Raw genomic sequence first — 21548 nt, forward strand, 5'->3', positions numbered from 1 at the left:
GACCTCATAAAAATAGATGGATAAACTTTTTGGTATCATGACAAGGATATCAAGAAGATAAAAGTAGAAATATCAAGAATGAGACAGTAAGTCTGGATTTGACCAAAGGCAAGGCTGTCTAAGTAGAACGATATCTACTCAGGAATTTGTTGTTGTTAAGTGCCATTGAATTGGTTCCAACTCATTGGAATCCTGTATCTGGTGGATTTGAACCACCGATCTTGCAATTCAAACAGACCTTGTGGTCTAGTACTTAGCACTTGCTCTCATTAACTCAACCTTTTGCTAGAGAGGTATTGTTCAGTGAGGATCTGGAATGATAAATTGGCATCTAAGATATACTGGTTTGTAAATATACTGTTTGCTCTTTTTTATTCATCTGTCAAGTACACAAGATTTAACCAGTAGCTTTTAAAAAACCTAAACAAATGAAACCCTAAAATATATTTTAGACATCAAACTTCATCTAAGAAGCACTCAGAAGAGGTATTTTCTGCTATAAAATGTTGTGGTATTTTTAAGCCGGTTTAACCTTCTATATTAAATGCTTCTGAACTGACAGCAGAAGCTATAATAAATGATCAAAAGGTAGTGTCTTGGATGAAGATCTGATCGCCTAACGACTCTAAAAGGAATCATATTAAAGTATACATTACAAGGATTTTACCAGTAGATAGAAAACCCACTGTAAGCTGTACACAGTATTATGCTATAAAGAGGTGTTAAAGCTGATCTGACATGTTAGGCATTACCTGTAACCTTTCTTTTTCTCTTTCTATTGCCTTTTGACTCCATTTATCGCAGTTGAGTACTTGTATTCACTAATCTTAAAATTAAGATAAACAACAGGAATTCTAGAGTTCTGGTGTGGTGCTGTAGGATAAGCACTAGACTACAAAGGCAGTTTGAACCACAAGGTCGGTAGTTCAAACTCACCAGTCCAGTTGCTCCTCGGAAACCCTATTCAGGGTCACTATGAGTCGGAACCAACTCAACAACACTTAACAACAATAATAAACACTAGCTCTGAAGTGGGATCATTGTAGAGGAAACCAAGTTTTTTTAAAAAGTAAGGAAAAAGTGATAAAAGGCCAAATGTTTACACAAAGAATTAAGTTGCTATATCTGCAACTGTGAATGTCACAGTTAGATTGCTGGAGCACCCACAGCAATGTTGGCTAAGCCACAATGGTTATGGACAAGTAAATCGGGTTGTTGTTATTGTTAAGTGTCGTTGTGGAGATTCCAACTCACAGCAACCTAGTATAGGGTTTTCAAGGAGTGGCTGGTGAGCTTGAACTGATAATCTTGTGGTTCAAACTGACCTTGCAGCCCCGCACATTAACCTATAGCACCACACCAGGATTCTGGTACAGCTTAGCATTTACTGACGAAAAATGCCATATAAGCTGATATACTAAAGTAAGTAAAAATCATCATCCCATTAACCTGGTACAATCTCGAAGAGGAGGACCTTCTACATAGATCTTCTCTTCTATAAGAATAAAAAAGGATAACAACAACCATCCATTCTAAATGCTTACTTTGGTTGAAAGTTGATAGTAATGGTCCTTTATTTTGAGATTGCCATTCCTCACCCCTTCCAAAGGATTTTAACTGCTTTAGCAGTAAAAATGGAATCGTTGTGTGTTGCTGTAGGATAAGCACTTGACTGCAAGGTTGGTTTGAGCCTCAGTGATGGCAGTTTCAAATTCACCAGCCGCTCTCTGGGAACCACATCCAGGGTCCCCAATCAGTTGGAACCGACTCGACAGAACTTACGAAGAAGCACAGAAAGCATTATTTTGTATTGAATCCATCTTTTCCCAATAGCAAATTTTCTTCCCTTTTGTTCACTGAAGTAAATAATTGAGTTTACAGAATTATAAAAAAAGATGAGGATTACTGGTCAGAAAGAGACTGGAGGGATATGGCCCTCAACTACCCTCAGGTCTAGAAGATAACTCAGCCTGGTGGCCCAATTTTCAGGCAAGCAGTAGACAGTTATATGGGGGCTTCATTCAATATCAAAAGAACAACATTTACCTAAGGTCAAAGTAGAGAAGGGATGGAAGATGAGTAGAATAGAAACAGGAACACCGGGGAGGAAGTAGGAGAACTTTTGTTTCATGGAGGGGATTGCAAACATTGAGATGAAACAAAGCGTATGATTTGTTGAACGTACAGCTGATGATCTTGTCTGTAAACCTTCACTTGATTCACAATAAAAAGTTGTTGTTGTTGTTTTTAAAGGCTTATGGTACAAGAGAGGAATGGATGACAGGAGGAGTGAGAAGACAGACCACAACAGGAGTACAAATGCTGCGTCACTGGACTGTTGTTGTTAAGTGACACTTAACAACAGTTCCAATTCATAGTGACCCAAAGTGCAAAGGAAATAAAAGAGAGAATTAAAGTTTACTGGATTTGATGCTTAGTCTATTTGTCCACTACTTGCCTTCATACCTACAGACCAATTGATAAAATATTTCTGTTGAAGCCTGACTTTTGAGAAATATTCTGACAGAAAACGCTTGGTTCAAAGTTATACAAATATGGAAACATTTGTCAATATTTCCATATTTCACTTTTAATACTTGTGCATTGAGATAAATTATGTACATCATCACATGATTTTTAATGACATTGAATAATATGAGTCCTGTATTATTTTACTGATAAAATAAGTGTACCTTATATATCTTATACCCATTTCAAAAGAATATTTATTATTGAAATTACTCAATTATTTGTACTTTGACTTAACAACTTTGGGTATGATGTTGTTGTTAAGTGCTATCGAGTTGGTTCAAACTTACAGCAAACCTTAATATGGTTTCCAAGAAGCAGTTCATGGGTTTGAACTGCCAACCGTGTGGTTTGCAGTCCAGTGCTTATCCTACAGTGTCACACCAGTTATGTAATAAATTCCAAAACAGTCCATATAAGGAGGCTGTTGGCTCAATAATTAAAGTGTTTTGCTGTTAACGGAAAAGTCAGCAGTATGAACTCACCAGCTGACCCATGGAGAAAGACGTGGTAGTTTGCTTTTGTAAAGATTATAGCCTTGAAAATCCTATGGGTTTGCTCTACTCTCTGATATAAGGTCGCTATTAGTTAGAATACACTCTATGGCAACAGATGTAGTCTGGGTTTTTGTTGTTTATTTTATATATAAACACCACCACTAATCCACCAGTTTGTCATACTGTGGTGTTTTGTGCTTTGCTAAGATGCTGGAAACTATGCTACTGGAATTTTAAATACCAGCAGAGTCACTAATGTTGGACACATTCCAGTGGAGATTCCACACTAAGTCAGATAAGGAAGAAGGAGAGACGGGCTACTTGCGATTATTTAGCCATTGACAACCTTATGAATAGCAGTGGATCACTGTCAGATATGGTGCTGGACAATGAAAACATTATGAATAGCAGCTGAATATTATCAGAAAAAGTACTGGAAGATGAGTCGCTAAGGTTGGTAGGTACTGAAAATACAGTTGGGGAAGAGTCGCCTTCTCAAAGTCGAGTTGACTATGGCACTAACAGAGTAAAGGTTTCAGAACTTTCATTTGGTAAAGACGCATAACTCAAAATGAGGAAAAACAACTGCACACATCCATTAATAATCGGAATATGGACTGTACAAAGTATACATCTAGGAAAATTGGAAGTTGTCAAAAATGAGATGGAATGCATAAAGGTGAAAATACCAGGCATTAATGAGCTGAAATGCACTGGTATTAGCTATTTGGAATCAGAAAGTAACATGATTTACATTTCTTGGGAATGAAAAATTAAAGAGGAATGGTGTCATATCCATTGTGAAAAAGAACAATTCAAGATCTACCTTAAAGTACAATGCTGTCTGTGACAGAGTAACTGCCATACGTCTAACAAGGAAAACAAGTTAATTACACTATTATTCAAATTTACACACCAACCACTAAAGCCAGTGATGATTAAACTGAAGAATGCTTTAGTACTGGTGTGATGCTGAATAAGCATTTGATTATAAGATTGGTTTGAACCTCAAGGTCAGAGGTCCAAACTCACCAACCACTCCTAGGAAACCTTAGACAGTGTTGCTATGTGTTGGAACTGACTTGATGGCACTGAGCAACCAATTTCTTCAGTCTGAAATTAATAAAACATGTAATCAAGATGTATTAGTAACTACTGGTGATTGGAACTTGAAAGTTGGAAACAGAGAGGAATTATCACTATGGGATAATATGGACTTGGTGATAGAAATGATGCTGGAGATCGCATGATAGATTTATGCAATAGCACGGACTTACTCACTGCAAATACCTCTTAAGACAACATGAAAGGCAACTATACACATGGACCTCATGAGACAAAGGATGCAGGAATAAAATTGACTACATCTGTGGGAAGAGACAGTGAAAACACTCATTATCATGAAACAAAACAAGGCCAGGGGCTGACTATGGAACAGATGATCAATTGCTCATATTTAAGTTTAGGCCAAAGTTTAAGAAAATTAAAATAAGTCCATAAGATTCAAAATACGACCTTGAATATATCCCACCTAAATTTAGAGACCATCCCAAGAACAGCTTTGTTGCATTAGACACTAATTTTTATTGTGGGATGACATCAAGAACATCATACAGAAAGAAAGAAACGGACATAAAGAAGACAGGACAGAAGCCAAAGAGTAAAATGGATGACAGAAGAGACTCTGAAATTTGCTCTCCAGTGTACAGATGCTAAAGTGAATGAAAGAAATGAAGAAGTCAAAGAGCTGAACAAAAAATTTCAAAGGGCAGCTAAAGAAGGCAAAGTCAACTATTATAATGAAATGTATAAAGAACTGGAGTTAGAAAACCAAAAGGGAAGACATGCTCAGCATTTCTCAGTCTGAAAGAACTAACGAAAAAAACGTAAGCCTTGACAAGAAATATTGAAGGAATCCATGGGTAAAATACTGAATGATGCAGAAAGCATCAAAAGAAAATGAAAGGGATACCAAGAATCAGTTTATCAAAAAGAAATGGTACATTTCAAGAGGTAACATGTGATCAAGTACTGAAGGAAGAAACCCAAGCTGCACTAAAGGAACTGATGTTGTTGTTGTTATGTGCCGTGGAGTCGGTTCCAACTCATAGCGATCCTGTATAGGGTTTCCGAGGCTGTAAATTTTTACTGGAGCAGAAAGCCTCATCTTTCTCGCGTGGAACAGCTGGTAGTTTCGAACTGCCAACCTTGAGGTTCACAGCCTGATTCGTAACCACTACGCTGCCAAGTGCTCCTTAAAGGAACTGATAGGCTTCACAAATTTGTATCATGGAATACAAATGGCAATATTTTAACAAACTGATGGAACACTAGAAGTGTTACTCATCTTTACCATAAAATTTGGAAAAGAGCTATCTGGCCAACCAATTAGAAAACATGTATTTGTGCACATTTCAAAGAGAAGTAACCCAAAGGAATGCAGAAATCATCTAACACTATCATTAATATCAAATGCCAAGTAAAAGTTTGCAGAAGATAATTCAACAACAGCTACAACAGTACATCAACAGGAAACTTACTGAAACTCAAGAGCGATTCAGAAGAAGACACGGAACTAAGGATATCATTGCTGATGCCAGATGTATCATTTTTGAAAGTAAATACCAGAAAGATGTTTACTTGTGTTTTATTGACTAGGCAAAGGCTTTTGATTCTATGGCTAACATTGTGAAGAACGAGTATTCTGGAACACTTAATTGTGCTCATGAGGAACCTGCACATACACAAAGAAGCAGTCCTTCAAAGAGAATAATAGGATACTGAAAGTTTTAAAATCAGGAAAAGTGTGTGTCAAGGTTGTATCTTTTCACCACATTTATTCAATCTGTATGCTGAGCAAATAATCTGAGAAACTGGCATCAGGATTGAAGGAAGACTCATTACCAACCTGCGATATGCAGATGATACAACCTTGCTTGCTTAAAGTGAAGAGGACTTAAAATACTTACTGATTAAGATCAAAGAGCACAGCCCTCAGTATGGATTGCATCTCAATATAAAGAAAACAAAAATCCTCACCACTGGACCAATAAAACATATCATGATAAATGGAAAAGAGACTGAACTTCATTTTTGCTTGGAACCACAATCAACATGCATGGAAGCAACAGCCAAGATATCAAAAGACATACTTTATTAGGCAAATGTGCTGCACAAGCCTTATTTTTAAAGTGTTCAATAGCAAAGATATCACTTTGAGAAGTAACATGAATCTTCCCTAAGCTATAGTATTTTCAGTAGCCTCAAATGCATGTGCATGTTGGTCAATGATCAAAAAACAATTTATGCATTTCAATTATGGTGTTGGAGAAGAATACTGAAAGTACCATATACTACTCTCAGTAAAACAAACAAATCTGTGTTGTGAAAAATATAGCCAGATTGCTCCTGAGAATCTAGGATAGTGAGACTTCATGTCTCATACTTCAGCCATGTTATCAAGAGTGACCAGTCCCTGGAGAAGGACATCATGTTTGGTAAGTGGAGGGTCAGAGAAAAAGAAGAAGAGCTACAATGAGATGGACTGACACAATGGCAGTAGCAATGGGGTCAAGTGTAATAACTGTGAGGATGGCAAAGGACCAGGTAGTGTTTCATTCTGTTTTGCATAGGGTAGTTATGACTTGAACCCAACTAGAGGGCACGTTAACAACAAATATATAGATATATTTGCATACACACATGCATGCGTGCAGTAGCTCCATACGATAAACACAGAATGCCATTTGGGCATCATCCAACCACACATACATATGTGGTCCTATAATGGTGTGGCGCTGCAGGATAAGTTCTCAACCAGAGGTAGGTTTGGACCGAAAGGTTGGTGGTTCAAACTCACCAGACCCTAAAACTCTATACAGGGTCACTATGAGTCAGAACTGACTCGATGACACCTAACAACAACGTTACAATAGAGTTCAGTAATCCCAGTGGGACAGCAGGAGGTAGTAGATATAAATTATTCACACTACCTCCAAAGCACACAATGTCCTATTTTCAAAGAATGTACCATGAATGTTGAGGAACACACATCTGCATTTGTTGTTAGTTGTCACTGACTCAATTCCAACTCACGGTTACTCCATGTGTGCAAAGTAAACTTCAGAGGGCTTTCAAGTTTGTGGTCTCTCAGAAGCAGATCACTAGGCCTGTCTTTCTGAGGTACTGTGATGGGTTCTAACCATCAACTTTTCAGCTAGTAGAAGATAACTTAATGTTGTGTCACCCAGGAATGCCTTCTCTCTCTACACATACACATATCTACATACACATATATGTATACTTACATGTGTGTATATAAAGACATACAGACACACACACATAGACATGAGGGTCAATGAAAACTTATCAGCACTCTGGTTATATAAAGTGCCTGTTCATATCCATAACTGATAATAACATTAATGTGCACATGGAATGATTCTGTCAAATAGACGAGTGACAGTACATTATGTGGCAAACCATGGCTTTGCCTATGAAACAATCCATGACAGACGTGGGTTTTGAAAACTTCGTGTGAGATGAGTACTGAAACAACAGAAGGGCATAAAAAAAAGTGCTTGGCCATATGCAAACAAAATTTGGACTGATACTTGAAGGAAGGTATTAAGTTTTTTTTTTTTCTTTCATCATTACTGGTGATGAGGCATGGGTTCTTCACCACAATGGAATAGAAACATCCTCAATCACTGACCAAGAAAAAGTTCAAAAGTCAACCATCAGCTGGAACATTGATGCTTATAGTTTTCTGGGATTATCTAGGACCAGTACTGGAACACTATCAGGAAAAAAGGTTCAAAAATCAAATGCTCCTTACAGTGAGATGCTCACTGAAGAGCTGAAGACTAAACTTCAAAGAAAACGCCATGGGCCTTGTGATCTTGCATGACAGTGCATGTCCACACACCTCTGCCCACACTGTTTATACTTTGCAAAACTTCCTTTTGAGGAAGTTTTGCATCCCCCTAGAGTTCTGATCTTGCTCCATCAGATTTTCACCTGTTTGGTCCCCTGAAAGCAGTCCTACGAGGATGAAGATTCATTTCTGATGAAGAAGTGAAGATAGTGTTTTAGGTTGAGCCTAAAACATTTTTTAATAAGAGAATATGAAAGCTTGTTGACAGATGGACAAAGTGTATTGAAAAGCAGGTAGATTATGTCGGAAAATGATGTATTTATCTTTTCTAAAAGTTGATAAAAATAAATTCTACAACCAGAGCGAGGATAATTTTTTACTAACCCTCACACATAGATTGTTGTTACTAAGTGCTATGTCTATATCTCTATCTAGACTCAACGACATTTAACATCTGTCCATGTACCTACCTACCTACCTATCTAGATATATTGTTGTGAATTGCTGTCAAGTCAGTTCTGACCCATAGCCACCATGTACAAGGTTTCCAAAGAGCGACTGGTGAGCTTGAACCACCGATCTTACGGTTCAAACCAACTTTGCAGTCCAGCATATTTATTCACAACGTCACACCAGGACTCCAGATGGATACAAATTTTTCTAATTTTAAACATATTTTCAGAACAAATAAATAAACTAAATTGTAGAATAAACACTTTTCTGTAAGAGCAATAACAAGACTTTTTGAAATGAATCATTTACTAGTATCTGAAACTCATATACTGGGATGAAAATAGCTTAAAATAACCTGAGAATGTTGAGAGTCAAATAAAAATACTTTATTACTATTATCTCTGTACTGAAATCATTATTAGGGTATAGTTTATCTACATAATCTCATAACCTCAAAAATGACACTTTAGACACTCAAAAAAGGATTTCTAATAGCTATTTTTTTTAAATTTTGAATTATGTGATAGTTTACATCTAATAGTTACTTCTTAATGAGTTCTGTGTTTTCCAAAATAATAAATTCAAAAAACAATTATTTTAAATGAGAGCCAAATAGTTTCTAAGGCCATTTATTCACACTTTGACTAATCTGCAAGTATTACAGCTCATTATTTTAATAGCAGAAGAAACTGCTAAACCATCATCTCTTCATAGCTACAGAATGAATGAATAATGCAGCAATGGCTACTCCCAAGACATAGGACAAGAGGAAAAATTTAAATGGAGATGACTTACAACAGCCTTTGATACCACTTCAACCTGCCATTTTTATATCATGACAAGAGTGAAAACTACTGCTACAGCCTCATCATTTCTTGCTTCATTTACTATAAAAGTTCTTAACTCTGCCATGAATTAGTCACCAAGAGGCTAAAAAGTTTGCAATGGCTATTCCCTTCACCGAAGAGAACTGTTCTAAGGTGAGCCTGGGGCACCAGTGTTCTTAAAAGAGCTCCAAGGGATTCTAATGGATTGTAAGTCAATGATTTACATGTCCACAGTTGTACCAGTTTCTCTGCCTTCCATCTAGTCTTCCTATGACATTCGCTATCAATGCTGCCAGAATGATCTTTTTCTAGTGGAAAAGATCTAAATTCAAACGTCTGAGCACTGTGTAAAAGGCTCAACACGACCTGCTCTTATCTATCAAGAACAGCTTTCTCTTCTTTATGCTTCTCCCTAGTAGCTCTGCAAAGCACTTGTTTACAACATGCTGTGACCTCAGCCTCTGGGGCTAAACACTTATCTCCTGCTCTGAAATGTGCTTTACTGTTTACCTGTCTGGAGAATGGTACATCCTCTATGAGTTTTTCATTATACCTTTCCCCCTTAACCTTCCTTTAGCATTACCAAAGCATTACCCCATATGTTCTATCAGTACTTTTTGTTAATAATATTGAACTCTATTTTAGAAGATGGCTCCACCTTCAATAAACTTTTTTAGAGCAGGAACTATACCATGGTTGCCTCTGAATTCCCCAAGGTTAGCATCAACCCTAAACCAAACCCACTGCCATCAAGTGGATTTCAACTCCAAATCACTCTTTATGACACAGTATAACTGATTTTAAGAGCTTATGAGATTATAAATCTCTACAGGAAAAAATAGCCTCATCGTCCTCTCATGGGGTGGCTGGTGGGTTTGAACCATAGATCTTGTATTAAGCAACTCAATGCTTAACCCACTATGCCACCCAGGTTTCTTCCAAACTTAGTATACTAACTAACATATACAGAAACAGAATAAAAAGATGTTTCAGAGTTTTCTATCCTTGCTGAATAGAGAAAACAGTAACATTTTATACTATTTTCACTAATTAAGACAGAATCTCACAGCAGGATAGACTCACAGTAGGATAATTGAAAAAGTTAAGCTCATACTTTTTTTAAAAAAAGAAGAAAAAGCTTTAGTATTTAGTAATAACAATTACTATTAATCTAGAAGTTCAATTGAGTTACTAAATTTTCAAACATGCTTAAGTTTAAAGAGAAAACTTGAAATAAATTCTCAGATAGTTTCTTATCATCAGTTTCCCAAACCATTCTTACTCAGAATCATAGCCAACATATACTCATCTTAGGATCTAGTAAGGGGAGGAAGCCCCTTTAATGCCCACCACAAGTTGGCCCAATATGGCTGTTCCCATCCTGTGACATCTAACCCACAACTGTGGGGAACATGCTTACTTTGTATTTGCTTTCTGATCTGGAAGGGGTGGGAATATGTCCTTTTTTCTTGAAGGTTGTAAAGTGCTTGCACTGAGGACATGGCTTGGTGCTGGAATCAATACGGCCAAGTTCCAAGAAGTATTTATATTTGATGGAGTCTTCATGCGTTAAGTTATAGGTAACAGTTGTTTCTTCCAGAAATTCAAAACATTCTGTGATAGGGCATTTGATATCTACCTGGCCAAGTTGAACCTGCATGAAGAGTGAAAAAAAAAGAAAAAGAAAAAGTCATTGCTTTTATTACATGCCTTGCTTTTACTTTTTGCATATAATATTGTGTATTTCATGATCATAGTAATGGAATATTGGGTCATTTTTCAAAATCTCTAAGACACATTATTGCTACTCACTCTAGTACCATAATAATTCATCACTATATTTTCAATATAATTTATAATTTTAAAGCTTTCTCTGACCATTCTATTTGTGAATTTAAATGGACCTAGGCCACAAACTCACCAGAGAACTAAATTATCATCCTGCCCTTCTGGAAACCGCAAGGTGAGACATTATTTAGACAACCTGCTAAATACAGAAACAGAATAAAAAGATGTTTCAGAGTTTTCAATCTTATAGAGTGCCTCAGCACTAAATTAGGGCACATTTTACTACTTTTAAAGGACCAAACTAATTTTCGTAAACCACATATGAGTTCAGTAGTTTGAAAATCATTACTAAAAAAAAAAGACTATTTTCCCTAACTATCTATGTCAAGAACATATCATAGTTCTCCTTATATTATCAGAATCATATGAACAAGTAAGGAAGTTAAACCAATTACAAAGGTGTTAATAAAATTCTTGTGATTCTAGATCTAACTAGCATTCAAGATTGCAGTGAAAAGCACGTGTGGATACAAATGAATTTTAAAAGATGAAGAAAAATAGTTTCAAATAAGAACTATCTTGGTGTGATGCTGTGGGTTAATGTGCCACACTGCAAAGCCATTGGAAATGCAAGGTTGGTGGTTCAAGCTCACCAGCTGCTCCTTGGAAACCCTATACAAGGTCAGTATGGGTCAGGACTGACTTGACAGCACTTCACAACAACAGAGCATTTTCCAGAGTTTCTGGTGTGATGCTGTAGGATAAGCACTGGACTATTAACCCTAAGGAAGCATCTCAAACCCACCAGCCACTACTTGGAAACCTTCTACAGGGTTGTTATGAGTTGGAACTGACTCAATAGTACTTAACAACAACAAGAAAAATATTTTCCATAAATAGTTAAAAATAACCCTTCATAATATTTTTGTCCATCCTGAGGAGCTCTGGTAGTGTAGTGGTTATGAATCAGGCTGCTAACCTCAAGGTCGGCAGTGTGAACTACCAGCTGTTCTGTGGGAGAAAGATGAGGCTTTCTGCTCTCATAAAGATTTACAGCCTTGGAAACCCAGTGCAGGGTCGTTATGAGTCAGAACCAACTCCATGGTATTTAACAACAACAACAATGTAACAAAACCTTTTTAAAGTGTTAAAGAGCAAAGATGTCAGCTTGAGGATTAAGGTGCACCTGACCCAAGCCATGGTATTTTCAATAACCTCATATGCATGCGAAACCTGGACAGTGAATAAGGAAGACCGTAGAAGAATTGATGCTTTTGAGTTATGGTGTTGGAGGAGAATATTGAAAGTGCCATGGGCTACCAAAAGAACCAATAGATCCATTTTGGAAGAAGTACAGCCAGAATGCTCCTTGGAGGCCAAGATGGCCAAACTTCATCTCTCATACTTTGGATATATTGTCAGGAGGGAACAGTCACTGGAGAAAGAGATCATGTTTGGTAAGGTGGAGGGTCAAAGAAAAAGAGGAAGACCCCCAACGAGATGGATTGGTCAAGTGGCAGCATCGATGCACTCAAGCGTGGCAATGGTAGTGAGGTTGGCCCAGGATCGGGCAGTGTTTCGTTCTGCTGTGCATAAGGTCGCTATGAGTTGGTATGGACTCAATGGCACCTAATAACAACAAATGTAACAAATGGGAGTGCAGTGTATCCATACAGTAACCAATGGACTGTGAACCAAAGGTCCGTGATTCAAGCTCACCAGCTACTCTACCAACAGAGGCTTTCTGCTCCCCAGAACATTACAGGGTCATTATGAGTAGAACAGACTCAAGGCAATTGGCAACAATTAACACGCATGTAACAAAGGGAGACATAGAAGATCACAAATGGCAAACAAGAACAAATCATTTCTTTGTCACTTGAGTAAGTCCTATGATTGTAGAAGACAAAACACTTCCATTTTTAGTGAGAAAAGAAAACAGTTACGAATGGGAAGAAAGGTATTCACCATGAAGAACAATGCAAAGAAGGAACTCTTCTATTAACTTTGCTAGTTATCAAAAACCTGAAAAAGTTAGAAGCTATAGGCTGAAGGGAGCATAGGAATTAATTAGATGTTTAATATTAAAGGACAAGAGTTAAATTGATCATGACATGAAAGAATCTGGCTTTGCAAAGTTGAAAGTGCAAATTGCTACATAGCAACCTACTGTTTCCGAGAAGCAATTGGTGAGTTTGAACCACCAAACCCTGTGGTTCGCAGTCCAATGTTGATTCTACAGTGCCACACTCCAGTGGTTTTTCTAGAATTTGTTTGGTTTGTTTTCTACCTTTTTCGATGAGTCTATTTACTATTATAGATTCTATATTTTCTCATTGTTAAGAGTGTTACAACCTTAACCCAAGCCATGGTATTTTCAATAGCCTCATATGCATGTGAAAGTTAGACAATGAATAAAGGAGACCATAGAAGAATTGATACATCTGAATTTTGCTGTTGGAGAAAAATAATAAAGGTATGACGGTTTGTCAGAAAACCAAACAACTCCGTGTTGGAAGAAGTACAACCAGAATGCCCCTTAGAAGCCAAGATGGCCAGACTTCATCTCTCATACTTCGGACCTATATCAGGAGGGACCAGTCCCTGGAGAAGGATATCATATTTGGTAAAGTGAAGGGTAGGAGAAAAAGAGGGAGACCCCAGTGAGAAGGACTGGTACAATGGCAGCAGTAATTGTAAGGATGGCGCAGGACCGCGCTGGCAGTGTTTCGCTCTGTTAGACATCAGGTTGCTATGGGTCAAAACCCACTCAACGGCACCTAACAACAACAAAACAACTTGCATTTTTTATAATATGTTAAGTTATAGCCCAAGACAGAAGTCATCATAAGATTTAAAAATATTTATTCTCAAAGCTATGCATGGCACAATTAAGGAACTGGCTTAGTGGAATCTGTAACTGAAACAATTAAAAAATGAAGACTTGTTTGATCTTCTAGCATTCTGTTTATATTTCTCAAGCCTGATTCTGAGCCAGACACTGGGTTAGACATTGAAGCGTCACAAGTGCCTACCAGTAAAGAGGCAATAGTGTTACAATGTGGTGAGCACTCTCGCAAGCCAGAACAGGAAGTCAGCAGCGAATATGGGGTGAGACTTACTAACCTCAAACTTGGGAGGTTCTTAGAAGAAGTTAGGGTTCAACTGAGACCTTAAGATTAGTAGAACTTTGTCAAACAAAGCTGAAAGTATTCCAAGTAAACAGACCATACAACCTGGGCAACGGAAGAAGAGTGCTCTAGAACAAAGATATTCATATTTTTACCATATCCAAAATGGATCAACTTGAATACACTCCTAAGATGTATACACCTTAACAGAAGGATCCCAGCCTTAGCGGGACTATAAGTAGATTGGGCCACAAGTCTGAGCACAGAAAGGTGGGATGTATGGATGTAGTGGAACCAGAACATGAGGAACCAGAAGAGACACCTTAAGAGTCTGGTCTTCCTCCCTGTCACCCCTCACCGCACAGCCCCCATGCACCCCAACAACAACAAAAAAACCAACATTTGGTTTTCAGCACATGAATGACTGTTTACTCTCATTCCACATAAAAGAAGCTCACTTAGGACACCTTGCTGTTGTTGTTGTTAAGTGCTGTTGAGTCGGTTCTGACCCATAGAGGCCCTGTAGAGGGTTTCCGAGGAGCAGCTGGTAAGCTTGAACTGCTGACCTTACAGTTCAAACAGCTTTGCAGTCTGGCGCATTAACCCACAGCGCCACACCAGTAGCTCTTATTTTTTGGGGTGGAATACATGATAGTGATCAAGAGTCAAGTTTTGACTCAGTCTTGTGTTGGAATCGAGCCTTCCTCATCTGGGAACTTATTTTTGTACCTTTATACAGGATAATAATGGAGGCAGGAATCTCACAACCACCTGGGGACAGTCAGATCTCAGGCAGAATAGACTGTAGCTTGGGGACTGGAACAATCTAAGGCAATTCTAGAGGGCAGGCTGTCTTGTTTCTCCCTCCACAAGTGGGTGTTCATTATACCACCAAGTGGGATACTACCCAACAACCAAGCACTTTGTCTACTTCAATGTTTTTCTACTCTACCTACAAACGTATTCTATCTTCACAGAAAACATATTCACAGAACTATTTCCTCTTGTTTTCATGCTTTCTGTATTGACTATTCCACACAATCTTTCCAAAAGCTCTAACTTCCCCTCCCCCACTACATTCTGAGACAATGACCTCATATTTTACTTAAAAAAAGAAACACAAAAAAACACAGAAGCAACGAGATGCATATTACCTCATCTTCCCACTCCTAACTCTACCAATCTATGCCTGTCTGTCCCCACTTACTCTGCCTTTTCTTTTACAGTACAGGACCTGAATACATTTCCAGGACAACTGAATAGCAGTTTCTTGAAGTGCCTGTGACAATTCTAGTTTCCTGGACCATTCAGCATTTATGACATTTCAATCTCTGGTGGTAGGCCAGTAATTGACAGTTTGTAGCAATTACTCATACAATCCTTTCAGTTACTCATACTTTTTCATACTAATCATATCCCCATCTTTCATAATGTAGTATTACTCATAGTCTCTGTGTGTATAACTTTTTCAGAATAATTTCCTCAAAAGATCACTAGTAAATAAGTAATGACTAAGCTAAATATATCTATTCAACAAGATACATATCACATCAATTCAAAACTAAACTTTTAAAAAACATTTTCTTACCTCAAAAGTTGAGATTTTTTTTTACATTACTTTAGTACTTTTAGCATTATTTAACAATCTGCAGTGGTTTTACTTTCTTGGCAACACATAGTGCACCCTACAAATAATCATGTCTTAGATATCAATGAAATGTGTTTTTAATAGGATAGGCCCTGGGATGGACTTCGGAGAGAGGAAAGGAGAGAGAGACATAAGAGTCTCTCTTGAGGGTAATGGATGATAAGCAAGCAAGCAAATATATAAATAAGACAGATTACATCCAGCATTATGAAAGAATTATAATTTAATTTCACTCAAAATAAGCACTTGAACTGAGACCCGAGAGAAGGGCCTGTCATACAGAGAATAGGGTAGAGACTGTAGGCAGAAGAAAAAAACAAGGACAATTCTCCCATGACAGAAAGTGTCTCATGTCCCTATGTTGAAAGTACAGAAATGAGTGACTGAAACATACCATGTGAGGGACAGAAAGGTATGAGATGAACTTAGAGAAGCCAGCAGGAGTCGGCTCACATTGGGCCTTGTAAAAGCCTTGATACGGAGTTTGGATTGTAGCCTAAATCCAGTATGACTTACTGACTGGGTTTATGCCCTACTTTGCATTTTTAAGACCATCATTCAGGGGCGTCTTGGAGAATGGACTGTAAAGGAAAAAAACGGAGGAAGGGAGAAGAGTAGCAACTCTGGATGGCAGCTTCCATTCCTGTTAGTGGCGTTTGGCTGTTGCGGTTTTCCAGGTAAGAGATGACAGAGGACGGGACTAGGAAGCAAGAGGTGGCCTGAGACGGGGTCTATTTTGAAAGTGCAACTAATGGTTGGTCCTAGACATGGGGGATACATCAAGGATGAAGCTAGGCTTTTTACCTAAATAATCAGATAATTTGTTGTTGTTGTTGTTAAGAGCCCTCAACTCAGTTCCAACTGTATCGGGTTTCCAAGGACTGGCTGGCTGATGGGTTTGAATGGCTTAACTTTCAGTAAACACTTATATACAGCTGTTTACAGAGAAATAACTAATGTGTGATATTTACTAGAAATTATTTGCTACAAAATTTTTACAATAACAAGAATAGAGAGCATTAATTTAAGTCAATTAAAAAAAAAAAAACCCACCATAGATTGAGTTCCCACAATATGGCAATAAAAAACACAGAGGGATATAAACATGATCCATGAATTCAAGATTCCAACTTGGAATTTGATGATTGTAATAATGAGCTCTGGCAAGCATAGTAGTTGCAAGTCAGGCTGTAACCTCAAGGTCAGCAGTTCGAAACTACCAGCTGTTCCATGGGAGAAAGATAAGGCTTTCTGCTCCTGTAAAGATTTTTAGCCTCGGAAACCCTGTACAGGGTCGCTATGGGTTGGAACCGACTCCACAGCATATAACCACCACCACCACCAATGGCACTTAACAGCAATTCAATGTTGAATCAAGAAAATAAATATTTTTATTTTGTATAACCATGTTCAAAATATAACTGATTGGTATTATGAATTCTTAATTACCCACTCTCTCTGACTTCAACAATTAGCAACTCATGAACAATCTTGTATCTTTTGTGCAGATACACATATTGCCCTCCCTTATTATTTCATAGCAAATAGCAGATATGCTGTCATTTCATCCATATGTGTTCCAGCATGGTTCTTAAATTTTTCAAAAAGAAGTCTTTTTAAAAGACATAATGGTGATGCCACAGCATATATTTCTCAAAATAATAATTATTTAATATCAAATCAACATTTTTAAGAATATATAATCTAATTTCTGCTTATAAGAGTATTTGTATTTAAATTTAAAACAATGGTATTTCAATTTCTGTTGTATTTGGTGCCAATGGTATCATTTCTATCACTGAGAAACACACTCTCTGACTCTTCTGAACAAAAACATGCCCATTCTTGTAAAAGAAAATTACTTAACTCTAAAGCAATCTCCAAGGGTGTCAGTAAGAGGCATATTATCCACTTAATGCTCAAGCTACATGGTTAATTTGCCACCTGGGAGAATTGAGTTCAAAAGTAATTTAGTGACTCAGACAAGGGGGAGCACTGAAAAAGTGGCAGATTCATTAATTAAATTCTTAAAAGAGAAGGGCAGGCAATGTGCAAATCTGGGGCGACAAAACTCAGTTTACAGAAAATAGATTAGATAGATAGATAGATAGATAGATAGATAGATAGATAGATAGATAGATACATGGATGCTAGATAGATAGATGATAGACCGATATGTTTTGTTTGATCTTTTTTTTTTTTTAACTTTGATTTTGGTTTTAAGTATTGAGTGTTTAAGCTTCAATATTAAATACTTAAGTTTAAAGTACTTTACAAGGTTCTTTGGTCTTTTCCTTACTAAGAGATTTCAGGTTTCTTGAAAATGGAACATGTTGATAAGGCAGGAAAGAATAACACAACAAAAGCAATAACTATAATCATTAAATGCACACAGCATACACTAAATGCACACAGCACACACTAAACGCGCACAGCACACACTAAACGCGCACAGCACACACTGAACGCGCACAGCACACACTAAACGCGCACAGCACACACTAAACGCGCACAGCACACACTGAACGTGCACAGCACACACTAAATGCACACAGCATATACTAAATGCCAAGCACCATTCTAAACATTCCCCTTATATTAACCACTTAAGTGGTACCATAGTGAAAGACTCATTGTGAAGCTCAGAGATTCCCCTATAACACTACTCATCAGCGATTATAGGATAATGGTTGCTCTGCTTATGCATATGTTTTTGTTTCCTTAGAAACAGCTACAGAAACCTGAATAACATACATGACTTTGAATTATTTTTAATGATGAAAAACATCAAGTGTAAAATCCAGATATTCTCTCAGTCCCAAGGAATACAAATACACCTACTTCTCACACTATATCTTGGTATCCAACATATTATATTTATGACAACAGTAAAAATCTATTAACCAACTTCTTGAGCATTAATTTTACACATTAATGACTGAGCTATCTCTGGCAGTAACACATTCTGAGGTGCTAAGTGAGAGTGATGCTGGCTGTAATAATTAAGGTTATGTGCCAACTTGGCTGGGCCATGACTTTAAAGTGGATTGACATTTTCACATAACATCAACTTTAGCAGAACAACTTGGTCTTTGGAACCTAATCATGTTAATAAGTGAGGAGTGGGTGTACCAAATAAAACCACAGCTAGACATATCATGTCAAAACGGCAAAAACTACACACCAAGATAATGTCTAAGAACCATAGGAAAAAATAATATTCTCTTCAAAAAGCACTCAAGAAACATATGTATGACTTCTCAACATAAGTAGTGGATAGTAAAAGATAATGTTATTCTCAGAGTGCTAGAAAAATATATCTATCTTCCAGCAGGGAATTACATATTTAGTAAAAATATTCTTCAAAACAAAGGCAAAGTGATGACATTTTCAGATAAACTGTTAACAAAGCTAACTCACCATCAAAAGACACACACTAAATGAAACAATAAAGGATGTAATTTAGATAAGAAAGCAGTCATAGATGGCAGTTCAGGGACGTCACATGGAAGAGCAATGAAATCAGTATTTGAGTAAATGTAAATAAATAATAACTATATACAAGAATAATGATAATGTTTGAAGCCTATCAATAAAATGTACAATTACATCAGTTCTGACTCATAGGTGGGTTTGAACTGCCAACTGATAAGCAGTCCAGTGCTTATCCTGCAGTGCCACACCAGGACTAGGTATAGAATGAAGTGTGCAAGGATCGTAGAGCTGCCATCACATTAATAAAGTACTCGTTTATATTGTTGTTGTTAATTGCTATCTGGGAGACCTGGAGTGGCACTGTAGGATAAGCACTGGATTTCAAGGTCGATTTGAAATGTCAGCAGTTCACACACTCACCAGCTGCTCCTTGGAAACCCTATAAAGGGTCGCTGTGAATCGGAACCAACTCAACGGACTTAACAACACCAGTTGCAGTCAAGTTGCATCTTAATCTCTAGGACCATGGATGCAATCAACGAGAGGTGCGGCAATCTCTAAAGTGACCGCTAGAAAGAAGAGTAACAAGATCCAGTTACCTTATTGAGGGGGAAAATAGATTAGTAAAAATATAACCACCCAAACTAAGGCAAGATAAGACCGAAAGAAATACGCAGAACACATGTAACAGATACAAAGCAAATAGAAACTGGTAGGTCTTAAATGAAATTTCTAAGTAATTATTTCATGTGAAATTAATTAACAACTTCAATTAAAATAATAACACTGTTCAGTTGATGATAAAAATCACTCAAGTATATGCTGCTTATAAAAGACATGCTTCAAGCATAAAGACACAGAAATATTGATAATAAGGATTTAAATAGATACACCATGGAAACACTAACAAAATAAACTTGTGCGGCAATATTTATATAAAGAGACAAAGTAGATTTTGAGACTAAAAGCATTATAAGAGAAAGAGTGAAATTTCATAATGACAAGGGAGTGATTTCTTAGGCAGATATAACAATTTTAAATTGGCATGTACTTAGTAACATAACTCCAAAATACAGAAGGCAAAAACTGACAGAAGTACAAGAAAAAACAGACAAAAGCCTATGGTGGTGTTGTCATGTGTGCCTCAAGTAGGCCCAACTCATAGCCACCCTGTATAGAGTTTCCAAGAGTGGCTGGGTGGGCATTAAATGCTGACCTGGCATTTACAAGTCCAGTGTTTATGCTACAACGTCACACCAAAGCTCATGGGTATATTAGGGTAACAAATTCATGGAAAATTATTATAAAATGTTAGTTCAGAAGAGTAATTTAGTAGCTCCTCAAACCTGTTACCTGTATTTAAGACATTTAATCCAGAAACAGAGGACCCTAGGACCATCAATGAATAAGAGCACAAACAGAGTGCAGGACCCTATCCAAAGAAGCAGCAACACCAGACATGGAGGCAGAGATGGGGACATGGAGAGAGGGAGTAGCTGAGGACTCTAGATTCATGGAAAGAGAGGGGCTGGGTGCTGGCAGCCAGGAGGCAGGCTTGCAGAATGTGCCGTTTGGTTGTTTAAATTATATGTTCCTGAGTGTTTTTGTGTACATTCCCTCCCACACCCACTCTGCACAAAAATACCAAAAACAAAACAAAATAAACCTAGAGGGAATGGAAGCAAATACTATTGAATGATGGTGCACAGAGGAGATGGTAATCTTTGCAATGAAATGATGGTGTGAAACCAATGTTCTCCTATGTAAATTATCACTCAATTCACAATAAAAACTTAAAAAAAAAAAAAAAAAAGTCATTTAAAAAGTCTCCCCTGGGTCATATATCATGTGTTAACCCATCCTTCTTGCTTACAGAACTTCCAATACTTGAAGATAGCGATCATGTACTTTTAGTCTTTTTGTTAAGGTAAAAACATCTCCACTTCATTAGCTGTTTCCCCACATGCTCGTAAGGCTTTCTTCCTTCCTGGTTTTGTTGGTTTGTAAAAGTGCGACACCCAGAAGCCAAAATCATCATCGTGGTATAGTCTGGCCACGAGGGAAGCAGGATTAGCCACATGCTCGTCCAACATGCTGCATTTCTATTCAAACCATCAGTCCTTTTTCTTTAGTTCTTTCTTGATTCCCTTCCCACCCACCCCCACCGCCCCAAATTGTTATATACTTATTTAACAAGTGCAACAAGTCAATGTAAAGATATTGTAGCAGTCACACTCTGAGGGGGTCTCACTTCTTTTGTGTTTTCTATTTTCTTGAGGTTGGAAGGACTTATGACTTACTTGTAACCAGACCACAGCAGAGATGACAGTATGTGATTACATGTAAGTATATGTGATTATGATC

At 37.5% G+C, this 21548-nt stretch overlaps 1 protein-coding gene across 1 annotated transcript in view; it reads right to left on the bottom strand.

Moving 5' to 3' along the window:
* RNF217 (ring finger protein 217) overlaps nucleotides 1–21548 on the bottom strand; it is a 141037-nt gene that overhangs the window by 36958 nt on the left and 82531 nt on the right. Inside the window, exon 2 of the mRNA XM_006834692.1 lies at nucleotides 10603–10836. Coding sequence (XP_006834755.1) covers nucleotides 10603–10836 — 234 coding nt within the window. The remainder of the gene's footprint in view (nucleotides 1–10602; nucleotides 10837–21548) is intronic.

Source organism: Chrysochloris asiatica, unplaced genomic scaffold (genome assembly GCF_000296735.1).
Source record: "Chrysochloris asiatica unplaced genomic scaffold, ChrAsi1.0 scaffold00013, whole genome shotgun sequence".
Classification (NCBI taxonomy): Eukaryota; Metazoa; Chordata; class Mammalia; order Afrosoricida; family Chrysochloridae; genus Chrysochloris; species Chrysochloris asiatica.